The sequence below is a fragment of the Heliangelus exortis genome, chromosome 6 (genome assembly GCF_036169615.1).
Source record: "Heliangelus exortis chromosome 6, bHelExo1.hap1, whole genome shotgun sequence".
NCBI lineage: Eukaryota > Metazoa > Chordata > Aves > Apodiformes > Trochilidae > Heliangelus > Heliangelus exortis.
The window spans coordinates 7,461,557-7,474,479 of NC_092427.1; the positions used below are offsets into that span (position 1 = coordinate 7,461,557).

The 12,923-nt window shown below is 37.8% G+C and overlaps 1 protein-coding gene across 6 annotated transcripts in view; it reads left to right on the forward strand.

Annotated features, from left to right (window-relative positions):
* The window catches only part of NCKAP5 (NCK associated protein 5), a 432,579-nt gene that overhangs the window by 365,075 nt on the left and 54,581 nt on the right, over positions 1 to 12,923 (forward strand). For all 6 annotated transcript variants that reach the window (XM_071746512.1, XM_071746517.1, XM_071746511.1 and 3 more), the window contains 3 exons: positions 758 to 826; positions 6,803 to 6,841; positions 12,754 to 12,873. In XM_071746512.1, coding sequence (XP_071602613.1) covers positions 758 to 826; positions 6,803 to 6,841; positions 12,754 to 12,873 — 228 coding nt within the window. The remainder of the gene's footprint in view (positions 1 to 757; positions 827 to 6,802; positions 6,842 to 12,753; positions 12,874 to 12,923) is intronic.

The following is a 12,923-nucleotide window of genomic DNA, read 5'->3' on the forward strand; positions in this document are numbered from 1 at the left end:
AATTTACATATCAGACTGCCATTTTTTTGTTTGCAATATGCAAAAATATGATAGTAATGGAAATTCAAGGTAGAGGAAAGGCACTACTATGCAGAAAACTGACATATTTAAACTGACATACAAGAGAGAAAGATTTCCTGACTTTGACCTGCAGATTGCATTTAGATCTCTCTCACTCTTGAAATGGTAAGAATTGGTTTTTAAGTAAAAACTAATAAATTGTTATGGCTTAGTTAAGGGGTGTGATTCACCCATCAGCTGTAGGATAACCAATGCACCTGGAGTTACCCACTGCAGAAACCCAGCTGCTGAAGGACTCCCACAGGTGAAAATTTACAGAAGGTTTCCTTTTATTTCCCTCTGCTGCTCGTTGCTTCCAAGTGGCTTGCTCAGATAGCAAGTTCACTCTAAGTAGAAAAGGGAGAGGAAGAAAAGAGATATTAGTATATCTTCTATAGTGTTTCACTACCTGCTCCATTGCACCTGACAGGATGAGATCATGGGCATGCTTAGAATATCTGCTCTAATATTGTTCTAAATTGTAATGCATGGCGTGAGTAATCTTATAAATGAACATCGCTTCTGCTTTCACTCAAAATAGCAACTTGTAGGAAAATAAATTGTGTGTTGCTTTTTATTCTGGATCACAAAGAAATACACAAAGTAAGCACCCAGAGAGTTGTTACAAATTGATGTGTGATACAAGATACCCTTTGTTTAATTTACATATTTATTTATTTATTCTGTTTTTCTCTAGGCAGAGAATTCAGCGCTGGCTCTGGAAAATGAAAATCAGAGAGAACAGTATGAAAGATGTCTTGATGAGGTAAGGTAGATAAAAAGGTTATTCTTACCTGGTTCTATAATTAAATGAATAAAAATTAATCTCTCCCTCTCTTACAAGGTTGACATTATACTGTAATTTTCTAGTATTACCTCATTCTAATTAATTCCAAGAACATGTGTCTGGAAGTCATAGGTATTGTTCTCTATGACCTCTGCTGTAAATCCTGGTTTGACTTGATCTCTTCACCAAAAAGTTGATAACCCTGTGACCAATATTTGGAACTGGTTTGGTTTCATTAGGAGGACAATTTGATAATTTGCCTATTAGGTTTTATCTACTCTTTTTCTGTAGAGTGAAACATGGGTGGCAGTGGCTTCTGTTAACCCCTCCCCAGGTTTCCTGTGCAATGCATTCTGTAACCAGGGAATTTAGTCTCTCCATTCCCTTTTAAAGTTACATATACAGCTTTTTATGTTGGGTTTTTTCTAGCTGTTGGCTAATTTCTGCTATGTGGTTCAGCTTTTGATGAGACCTTCCAGTTACAGCTACATAATACACCCATCATTTCCTTTCTGGCAATACTTAGCATTCCAAGTTTGTGTAGTATCTCCTATTGCATGCAACTTGATGTGTATATATACTGATGCTTACTTGTTCCTTCCATTTATCTTGAAATAAGGCTCTTCAGCATACAACAAAGGTTAAAATAGTTTCAAGGTTTTGAGTAGCTCAGAGAGTTGCTTAGGAGAAATCATTTACCTGTTCCAGATCAAGGGTGCAGAGGAGCATAAGGAGTTAGGTAACATGCAAACAAAACAAAAACTCCAGTAGCATTTCAGCAATACCTTTGAGAAAAGAGTACATGAGTGTGCAAAGCACACAGGTGACAGCTCAGGTCTTCATACCAGCTTTTTAAATATTTGATCAGCATTTGCTGAGTGGTTACTGGCAGGAGTCAGTTTAGTGCAGATTTTCATCAGCAAATCCACACTTCTACACTGTAGGATATTTTTATCAGGCAGCTGGAGCAAAAGATTTGCAGATATTTCTTTAGCACTGGGATACCTGCAAAGCCTTGGTCTGCATTCAGTGCTTGCTTAAATGATATTTGGGTATCTTGGTGATAAGGATGAAATTACCAGATAGTTACTAACTTTACTTTAAATTACACAGCTTAATTTAAAAATATTTTCTGATTGTCTAGGGCAAACTGCCTACATAATTAATTTTAGAAATAAGTAAAGCACCATAACTGTCCAGTCCAGCAAAACACTCCATACGGATTATAAGGACAGAGAATATGTTTTGTTGTATTTGCATTAATGTGATGGATTTCCATTTCTGGGTCATGTTTTTTAGAGACCATTGCAGTTTAAAGGGTGAATAATTATATCAAACTATGCTCTGAACTTTATTATCTTCAAAATTACACAGGCTGTTCTCAGTTCTTCCATATTATCACAGCTGTATCCACCTTCTCCCACTGTGTCAACTTTTTCAGAAGGAAGTGCTTCTTATCACCTGTGGTTTTGTGCTTCCCTGCTTTATTTTTTGTTTGCTTATTTTCTTATTTTTTTTTGCCTTCTGTTTTGTGTGTAGTGACCTCTCTTGACCTTCCCTGTGGCTTGGTATCATTTTTTCTTCCTCTCCCCTCTCTACCCCCCCACAGTGCTTTGGCAGTGGTAGTGTAACCAGAATTCTTTCAGCTGACACAAACTTGGCCCTAATCCTTTCTGATCACTGAGGTGAAGGAGGGATTCAGACAACAAAACCGTGCTTAATAATTGCAAGTTCTGAAGGAGACACAGGTTAGCACCCACCTGAGCACATTCCACTGCTGGAGCTTCACAGTACATCGCATGTTTTCACCCTACATCTCAATAATAACAATAAAGAGAATAGGAGATGAAACGTAAATTTAATTAGCCAATAGCCTAATCAGTGACTCCAGGAACCTCTGTGTTCCATCCAGAGTCTTCTGAGGATGTGTTGTATGTGACAAAATCCTTTCCAAGCACAGATTATTACTGAAGATCTTAAGAAAATAAAATACTTTCCATAAATTTGAAAAAAAAAAAGTCTTCCACCTTTTTTTGCCATTAAGACTTGAAGTCTAATACTTCCTCTGTTCATAGCTTACCTTACACCACCCCCACTTCTTGAATGTGAAAAAAATCTTCAGATTTGCCCTAGTTTGGGGTTCAGGACTTCGTTTTAGGAGCAGACATCTCTGCAGCTCTGTATCTGTCTGTGCTGCAGCTCTGGTTTGCTCCAGGGAGAGGTGGTAGGTGTAAAGGGAGGAACACAGATGTCCCTGAGAACACCAGGCTGTAATCACACCCTAACCTGAGGCAGCTAAGACTGTCACCAAGGCCTCTGAGTGCCCACTAAAATCATTAATTTAAATTTCCCTCTGCAGTCCAATTAGTTATGAGTACACTGATCATATCTTGAGCTATTTCACAAAAAGCTCTTAGCTCCAAAGCTCATGCCTTGCCACATACATTTGGGATGCTTGCCAGGCCCTTAAGGTAATGAAGGTTGGAACCATCCCTTGGTAACTATTGGGTGAATGCTGCCACTTCTCACCCAGCATTGAACATCATCAAATTGCAGCTTCTGTCCCATGGGCATGGGCAAACTCTGCTCAGGACACTCATCATTTCATTTGGCCACCCTGCCAATAGCTTGGTCCCTCAGGCATCAGAGCAATGAGGGAAGGACACTTGCTGTGCTTCCTGTGAAGGTGTTGGTGGCTATTTATCTGTATATAAAGGAAGGGGAAATAACCACCATGATTTTTCTGTCTCTATGTGACAAAAACATACCAGAGCTGAATATTTTAAAGCTGTCCCTGCCAGTATTTTCATCTCATTTTTCTTCTTTTTATTAATCAATTCTTTTGCATAGTTCTTTTCATTTGTAAAATGTCCCACATTTAATATTGGATGAATGCTTGCACCTCTGACTTACAAATGAATGCTCTGTAATCATTTTCATGGTAAGATGCAGCAAAACTCAAATGTTCATGGAGATGAAATCTGAAAAGAGTATGGGTCAAGCTGAAGTGAGTCCTTTATGATTTTTAATAAATATTCACTGATTTTTTTAAGTAATTGTTCATCTCTGAAGTGTACATGTAAACAACCTTACAACACTGTTAAGGAAAAAAATGTACTTGATAAATAAGAAAAGAGCTCATTTAAATTTAGAAATACTCCATAAACATAACTTTCTGACTCTGAAAAACCTGATGCAACCCTCTAGGGTTTGTGGTTAGCATGCTTTATTGAAGTTTCCTATCTGGAATTCTGCTGTAAGTTTATTAGTAAATGGTAGTTTCATGTTTATTCACATCACTGAGCCAGCTGAGATTTCTGTCAAGCTTCACCATATTTAGGTGCAGGAAATTGTGCAGCTTAAGGTAGGTGATATTTTTGCTGATGTAAGAATTAGTTAAAAAATACAAAGTTGTCTTAAAAAAGGCATTGTAAGATCTGAATAAAATGGAAGACCTTTCATGTTGCTTTTAATGTCTTTGTGCATATGAAGCCACATGTTTTAGGTAGCTGTAAGAACTTCCAGTACTTGTAAAAGGTGCAAGAGATGTTACATTAGGGTCTCTTTTCTGATTCATTCCTTTATACCTTTTCTATTAAGGTGACTTTATAACATGCATATGTAAACATAATTGTGGAAGGAAAAGAGGAAGCTGGGCCTTTTATCTCTTTTATTGCATTCCACAAAAGGAAACCTCACCTAAAAATCTTGGCTCTGAAGTTCAGTAGCAAGGCAGGCAGCGTGGAGGCAAGCAGCCTCATCTACTACATAGTAGCAGTGAAGAACCAACCATCCCTATTCTGTTCCTTCTTTCACTTTGATTAACTGAATGAATCACAGGTCAAGTCATTTTAGAGCCTGCCTTTTACTGGGATTGAGTTTCAGTTCTGCCTCATAGCAGTGGGAAGCGCACATATTCCTCATGTCAGAAGTCAGTCCCTCTGCCTTTAGTGGTGTCACTTTCCTCAGATTTTTGGTAGTTGTGACTACCAGTTTTCTCATGCTGGCCTAAGTTGTTCACATCCAGTCTGTAAGTAAAAATAAAGCAGACCTGCTGGCTTAGCAGTTTATTTCCATCTGGGCATTGGTGCTGTGGGAGTGGGATGGCAGTGTCATTTGTAGTGCAAAAGTTTGAATGTTATTCCACTTATTGAACGCTAAATTAATTTTAGTAACTGCAGAATGTTTCACTGAAGACTTCCCAGCTCTGCTCCTGCTGAAAACCAATAATGCAGACCTGAAAATCTTTGAATGGTAACACAATTTGCCAAGTTGCTCGCTACTAGAATAAAATAACCTCATTTTGTGAAAAAAGAAGTTACATATCTCTCTTCTTGAGCTCTGTGGTAGCTCAGGATCACCTGTAGGTGTTTCCATTTGGATACCTAACTTCATACACCCTGAGCTGGAAAATTTGTCACATAACCATCAACACGTTCATTTTTTTTTTCCATTTGGAAGATTATGCCATTTACACTCCTCCGTGCAATATATAAAGCTATAGGAGTAATTTCGTAGGCTATTCTGTTGTGAATGACTGGTACCCGCTTCAAAGAACCTTTTAGTTCTTCCTTGGTGAAGTAATTCCAAGTCAGAAAGTACAGAAATAATGTCTTCAGTATGATTTGTTCAATTTTCAGGTAGAGCAAGCAGATGTTAAAAGTACATGCCAGAAACAACACTTGTCAGATGTAGATTCTGAAAGCCTACAGGGCAAGGCACATGGTTTTTCAAATCTGTAACATATTTACTTTTATTGGTTACTACCATTCTAATATTATGTATAGAACTATTTTATGTGACCATTGTTCCATGGGCTGTCTTAAGTTAGGGACAGTTTGGAGAAGAAAATTAATACAAGGCAATTTTATGACAATATGAATCAAATACAGCTTTAAATCTAAAAGAACCGAACAGAAATTAAGACAGAAATTAATGATGTTTAACTCTTTCCTCCCAACTCATCCATGGTGTGTTTTCTTTAATTCTTTAATAAGAAGAATCAATGCACATATGGTGATATCTGCATACACTTTTTCTGAAAGCCAAAACCCAACCGGGAACCATAACTTCTCTCTCTTTTTGCAGAGTGGGATCCCAAGTTTCTCTGCCTAAATGCAAGAGGAAAAAGTTATAGGCAAGCAGCTTGTGTGATAGCAAATGCATATATTGTTCTAAATTACAGTGGAAATGTAACATAGAAAATAAATGTCATCAACAGAAAATCTTACCTAAGTTCTTCTTTCTGACCCTCCTTTTTCCCCTTCCTGGCTCCTATTCCTGCTGGTAAATATAACTTAGAAAGGATGTATAAAGTAAATAGCTTCAAAAATTCCCTGTTGAATATATAGTTGTACTAATCAATGGTGTGTAATCTCACTCAAGTCAATTAAGGTGTGTGGTGTGAATGTCATCCAACCCCATTCTGATGACAGTAGGTACTTTAATTTTCTGTTGTACTTTATGGTTTCTCCTTGTCATGAAAGATGTACCATTTTGTCAATATTGAATCAAGAAATAATTAAACTTCGTGAAAACATTGAATACTCCATCTTCAGCTGGCAAAAATCAGCTCTAGTGAATTCATTCAATCCGTGCTGATGCAAACCATCTGCATATAGGACTGGGAAGTTTTAATCTAGTCCAAAGAACAGATGACATAAAAAACAAATGTCTATCATATCATACTGTAACTCATACAATACACAGTGTTTATAAGGAGGACCAGAACAAAAGTAGTTAATGTGCATTTCTGATATTCTTGCTAGCATTATGTGACGGAAATACTAGTAAGTAACAAAAATACTGGAATTGGTGGTGGTTGTAGATGGAAAGTGGAGTGCAAATCCACAGAAGAGGGTATTGTTATGCATAAAAAGACATGATAACATACTTAAACTACTTTATACTTATACCTATACTTTATACTTAAACTATTTTATTTATTTATTTCAGGTAGCTAACCAGGTTGTTCAGGCTCTACTTACTCAGAAGGTAAGTTGCAGTTATATTGCAGTGTAACTCAAAGCTTGCAGTTGTTCATTGTTCACTTGAGAGATGTATATTCTTATATAGTATACATCTTTAAACTGTGCTCACACATGTGATTACCAAGGCTGCCACATGTCAGGCCCAAAGTCAAGTGTTTTGCAACCCCAGTGAGCAAAAAATCTGTGTGGCTGTACAGTCCTCAGGCTTGATCGTTTAGGACCAGTATCCAATTTTGTGTTATTTATCTATATTGAGACAATATAATCTGCAAGTCCTTCCTCCAGATGGTGATTTTTTCCACTCCTTATCCCTAATGAGTTATGTCACTCCCACAGTCAGTTTCTGCAGAACATAAAACAGATAAATTACAGTGCATGTCAAGAGCTGGGAAGACTTCCTGGGGTGGACCTGAGAGAAAGAGAAGGCTCCATGTGCAGAATGCATGTTCAGATGCTCTGCTCATGGGCTGGCAACCTGGAATAGAGTATGGGTATTTTGTTTCAAAAAAACTTTTGTTGTCTTCCTGCTCCATTCACCTGGGTAAGCAGGGGAAGTACTGCTCAGGGAAAACTCTTGTAGGGTGCTTGCAGACCTTTCAGGGTCTGTTCAGGGTCAGGTCATGACTAAAGTGTCTGTTCACACTCCAAATTGTTGCATGTGAAGTGTGGTTGGTTTAGATGAGGTGGGAGGAGTAAAATTAAAAATCAAATTGCTAAAATGAAGGCTATCTGGGAAAAAAAAGAATAAACTGAGAGAAAAGCAAGGTAGTACAGATAAGCAGAAATAATCAGCTGCCTAGAGAGGATGGGGAATAACTTGTTGGACAGTTCTACAAAAAAGTGGTCTTTGAGTTGAATATGACTCCATGATGACATTTTGTTGAAGAGGGAGGAGGTGGTGGGGAAGATAAACAAAATATAAAGATTTATAATGGTAATCTATGAAGCCTTTCAATATTAATGAAATGATCTTTTATGAGATCTAGACCACTTGATGAATGTGACATTATTAAAATGCTTTGGATCATTTAGCTTTAAAAAGACAAGTCTGGAAAAAAGACATAAATACAGTCTTTTAGTGCTTATAGTGCAAAGAAGAATATAAACTCTTCTGTCTGCACTGAATGCCAGGACAAGAAATGATGTTCTTAAAATGCAGCAAGAAACACCAAGTTAAGATAATCAAAACCCTCTGCCACATGATGAAAAGCTTTCTGGATGAAACTATAGCAAAGTACTGGAATAGATTTTTGAGGACTGGCTCCAAAGGTTCCATTGGGAACATCATTCAGAACAGCACAACACCCAGCAAAGGAGTTGGGCAGGGAAGATGCTGAGCACCAAGTGTCAGGGTCCTGTGGTCACTGAGCAGGTCTGAGCAAAGCCAGACCCAGAGGGTTAGGACACAGCTCAAGGATCCAGGAGGCAAAGTGCTGCTTAGCTGCAAGGTGGCTACTGTGTGGCTCAGATCTGAACAAGATGACCTTAAACTTTGCCAGCTCCACTCCTAAAAGGGGGGAGTGTGCCCTGACAGCAGGATAGACAAATGGCCATACCCATGACTGTCTGCACCTAAGTGAATGGTAAATAGGTGCCCAAGGTTGCATTTGGCCATCTGGAAATCAGGGAGAAAGCTGGATACCCTTCTCAGATCCTTGCCTGTGAGATTTTCTGTGAAGCAGTTTTTTGGCATTATGGATATATTAAAAGATGCACAGAGAGATGTTTTGACCCCATTGAGTCTGGTCTTGGGTATCCTGCCCTGAAGACAGAGATGTCCAAGTCACTGTAAGTCAGTGATGCAAGACCCTGGAGAGTGCAGTTGCCCATTATATAGATAACACATTCCTGTGGCCCAAGCTAGCATCAGGAATCCAGAAGTAATAACATTCCCTAAATCTCTTCACTTGACAGCTGTGGCTATAAAACAGCCACAGGTTGGGGCTTGAAGTATCAGTGTTCAATCCCACATTTTCTTGATGCACAGCAAAGTGTTTTACTCTGGAAGAGTAAAATTGCCTTACAGCAATTGAAAGTATTGTAGCTTGGAGGTGATTTGTGCAAAATACAACATATGGGGAATCTTGCACTGCTGTTATCTGTGCTGTGTCACTCTTCCTCTACTATGTATACACATATGCTCTATGGTCTGTGTATCTTCAGAGGACTGCAGTCTGCAGAGCTATTGTTGTGACACCTTTTAGAAACCTAACTTCAGCTGTTTTTTAAAAGAATCCCAAATCTGTATTTCAGTACAGCTTAAATGGAAATGGAGAAATATCCTTGTAGCAATACGCACAAAAACCTAGTTCACATTTTGTTATATAAAACCATATGTGATTTAATATTTACCAGAGGGTTAATCTCAATGTATTAATCTCTAGTTTGGGAATATTGTAGTTGTTCCTCAAGTGAAGAGAGAAGCTTCCTCAGTCTCTTTGCAAAGGCATCAGACATTTTGCTAACTGCAGACTTTCTCAGTAATGAATCCTCCCAAACCCATGGGAACCAAGGAGTTCATATGGATAAAATAAAACCAGATTTGAATACATTTTAAAAAGTGATTTACTTGGTATTGATGAGCTTTAACAGCTATTTACCTATTACTGAGTAATAACAGTTAATTTAATATCCATAGAAAGAGCAAAGAGGGTGCTCTTCTAAATGCTAATGAGTATTAACTGTTAGAATGCTCCTGACACCATTCATACAAGTCCTTTTATAAGGAAAGACAGGAACACAATAGCATAAAATAAAGAGGAAATTTAACTCCTCACACGGGTCTCCAATAGGTAGATATCATAATCCACATAGTAACCAGTAAACAGATAAATCTCTTGTGGTGGAGCTGAGCAGTAAGACAGAGGCAGTCATGGCACGGTGAGATAACACACCTCTGGGGCATGGTGAGCCATGAAGAAAAGCTGAGAGCTTTCAGAAAACAGAGAAGAATGATTCTGTGCAGTAACGCAGGCTGCGTGAGCTTTGCTCTGGATTTGAAATTGTCCCTCAAGGACTAATTTTTGTTTAAATGAAGTATATGCTGTAATGGAACGACTGAAGCACTGGGTACTCGCCAGTATGGGGAAAGGCTCTGATCCCACCAAGAGATTCTGGTGACACAAATTGAGTGAGCAAAGCTTGAGTGATTTATCAATGTCACTGAAACCTTGAAATGGAATTATAGTCTTAACTGTGCACTTTTCAAGTGCATAATTTGTTATAATACGTATAGAATTCCTATAATAGGAGAAGATTTTTTTTTTTTTTTTTTTACTTTGACTATGAAGAAACTATATTAAATTGAGATTTGTGCTGAATTAGCCACACAGCAAAGTTTCACCATCCTGTGCAGCAAAACTATATGGATTTTCTACGACTTACTAATAGAAAATCTTACCTCTGGGAAATTTAAGAAGTCAGAAAGCCAACAAATTTATTTGAGACAAACATGTATACTCTTGATACTTACTGGAAACATCCATTCTATCTCCTTCCATTGAAAACTTCTTGTTTCACATCAGATGCTAAGGGTGCTGGGAACAAAATTGTTTTTAATTTTTTTTTGTGCTTTTTTTCCATGTAAGACCTGGATCAGCAGTTGGGAGTTTTAGTTACACCATTAATGAAATTGTTCTGTGATCTGTGTATCTGCTCTTTGCATACAGGAGGATACTCAGGAAAATATTTTTTTTACTCTGGGTTCTCTATGAAAGTTATTTCTTCTGCATTTTTGTCAATGAAATAAAAGTTTTAAAATTTAAATTCAGTGTTGAAAAAGAAGCAGCATTTTTAGAGGAAGAGTAGAGTATTTCTGGAACCTTAAATGGGGGCACTGAATTCCATTTTGGAGATGAGTGACGCATAATGAAGAGGATAATGAAGAATTGAGAGGTGCTTGGGCATTACTGGAGTGAGAACATAGGAATACCTTAGATATTTGGGAGATTACTATCTTAAGAGCTAGTCATTTTGTCCACAGGAGAGGAATGATATGCTTCAGCTATTTGGTAGTTGCATTAATTGGTAATTTTAAGACTTCAGCTTTCTAAATTCAGACTTTATTTTGCCAGAATACTGCTACCTTAATGTGCCTCATTTCTCCTCTAGACTATGTATGGTGTTACCATTGGCACAGTTTATAACATCTGGACTGGCAATTATCTATCTTACATTTCACTTTTTACAGAAAGTCTAAAGTTTGAAGCATAAACCTTATGGTTTTAAAAATGTAAAATAGGAAGGTTTTAAGCAGAGATGTTGCCAAGATTTAAATCTTTTTCTACATTGTCAGTTCCTGTGAATCATTTTTCTCTTTCACTGCACTTAGCAGTGTTGAAATGTTAAACACTGCTGTAACATCTAAGGCTCGGTTTGAAATTTTCTGATTATTTGTGAAAGGCAGATAATGATGGGTCTTGATGCTTGCAGTTTCCTAATAGAGATTGCCTTGTGTAAGATCAGAGATAAGAGGTTTCAATGACAGAAATAAAAGCTTTACAGAAGATCAAACTCAAGATTTTTTGGGGATCCTGTTCAAAGGCAATAGCAGTTTCACTTCAACAGCCACCCAAAAGAAAAAAAAAAGAAACTATGAAGAGAAAAAACCTGCATTCATTCAGTTGTATTATAAAATCTTGTACATGCTGTATGCATAAAAAGATGTTTACAACCTCAGTACTGGTTACAGTGCAAAGCAGACCAACTGTAGGGAAGAATTTAAGCAACATTTGACAAAAATTTCCTCCTCTGAAGTTGTTTTTTCATAGGCTAGGTCACCATGTTGGTAATGGTATTGACAGAACAGCATATGGGGATCCAGAGGCTTGCTTTTCCACCTTGATATGGTGGAAAGTAGTAGGCAATACTACAGGGAAGCAGCTGTCCTAAATTTAAAGGAACAGGGGAGACTATTTTGGAGATTTAGGCTTTTTTAGAAGACAAAGCTAGATATGGCTGCATCTTAATATTCCCATATGTAATCTGTTGATCTGATGACAGCGTTAATGCTGATTTATTAAGCTCTCACACCTCAGAATAGAAAATTGCACAAATTGTGCTGAGAGGCTGAGTGTCAGATTCTGCTCTCCAAAATCCTTCTTCTGATAGAATCCTGTATATCTTCAAGTGTCCAGGAAAAGCAGGTCTTGTCTTGGAGATAGATACTTGCTGTATCTGAAAGCCATTAATGGCTTGTTCATGATGAACTTGACTCAGCCTTGGCTAAAAGACCTGGATCTTTCAGTTTTAAAACAGTAATATCCCTTGCCTGAAGATGAAGAGGTTTTACACTCCCCTTCTGCTTCCACTGGCCTGTTTTAAGGCTTTTTGGTTCTTCATTTGGTTGGAAATGTCAGACAGGATCATGCTACCACGTGTCTGGTGCATCAGCATCTCTCTATGTTCTAGCCAGCTCTGCAAGTTGCAGGGGGAAAGAAACAGACAATCCACAATATGCCAGTCAACTATGCTGACTTGGGTATGGCAAAAAAAAGCAAGGAGAGGCTCAAACTTCAGAAAAGTACCTTGAAGGCATAATATCACTTTGAACTTCCTCCTGGTTTGCTCTAGCTTATGCTTTTTTCTTAGCATATGCTTATTACATTATTTATAACCTAATTGCTGCTTCCTGCATTGTGTCGTCTGCAAAATGAAACACATTGTTGGCAAAGTCACTTCTTATACTAACATAATACTCAAAGGATATGTCAGGTAACTACTGTGTCTCATTACAAGATTTTTTTTAATGTTATCAGGTGATGATCAAACAACCAGACAAAATGTAGCAGCACTTTTCACTGATTTCTATTTTAATAGTTGCATATGCATTTCTTCTTGGTATCTGTCATTACTTAGAGGTTTTTAAGTACTTCTGTTACCTGGTTTTTAATCTTCCTCTTTTCACTTGTGCTGCAGGATCTGAGGGAGGAATGCATAAAGCTGAAAACGAGGGTTTTTGATTTGGAACAACAGAATCGAACATTAAGTGTGCTCTTCCAGCAGAGAGTCAGACCAGCTTCTGACCTCCTTCTTCAGGTAAGGAATGGCCGTTGCAAAAGGACAACAATGAGCTTTATATCTATGAA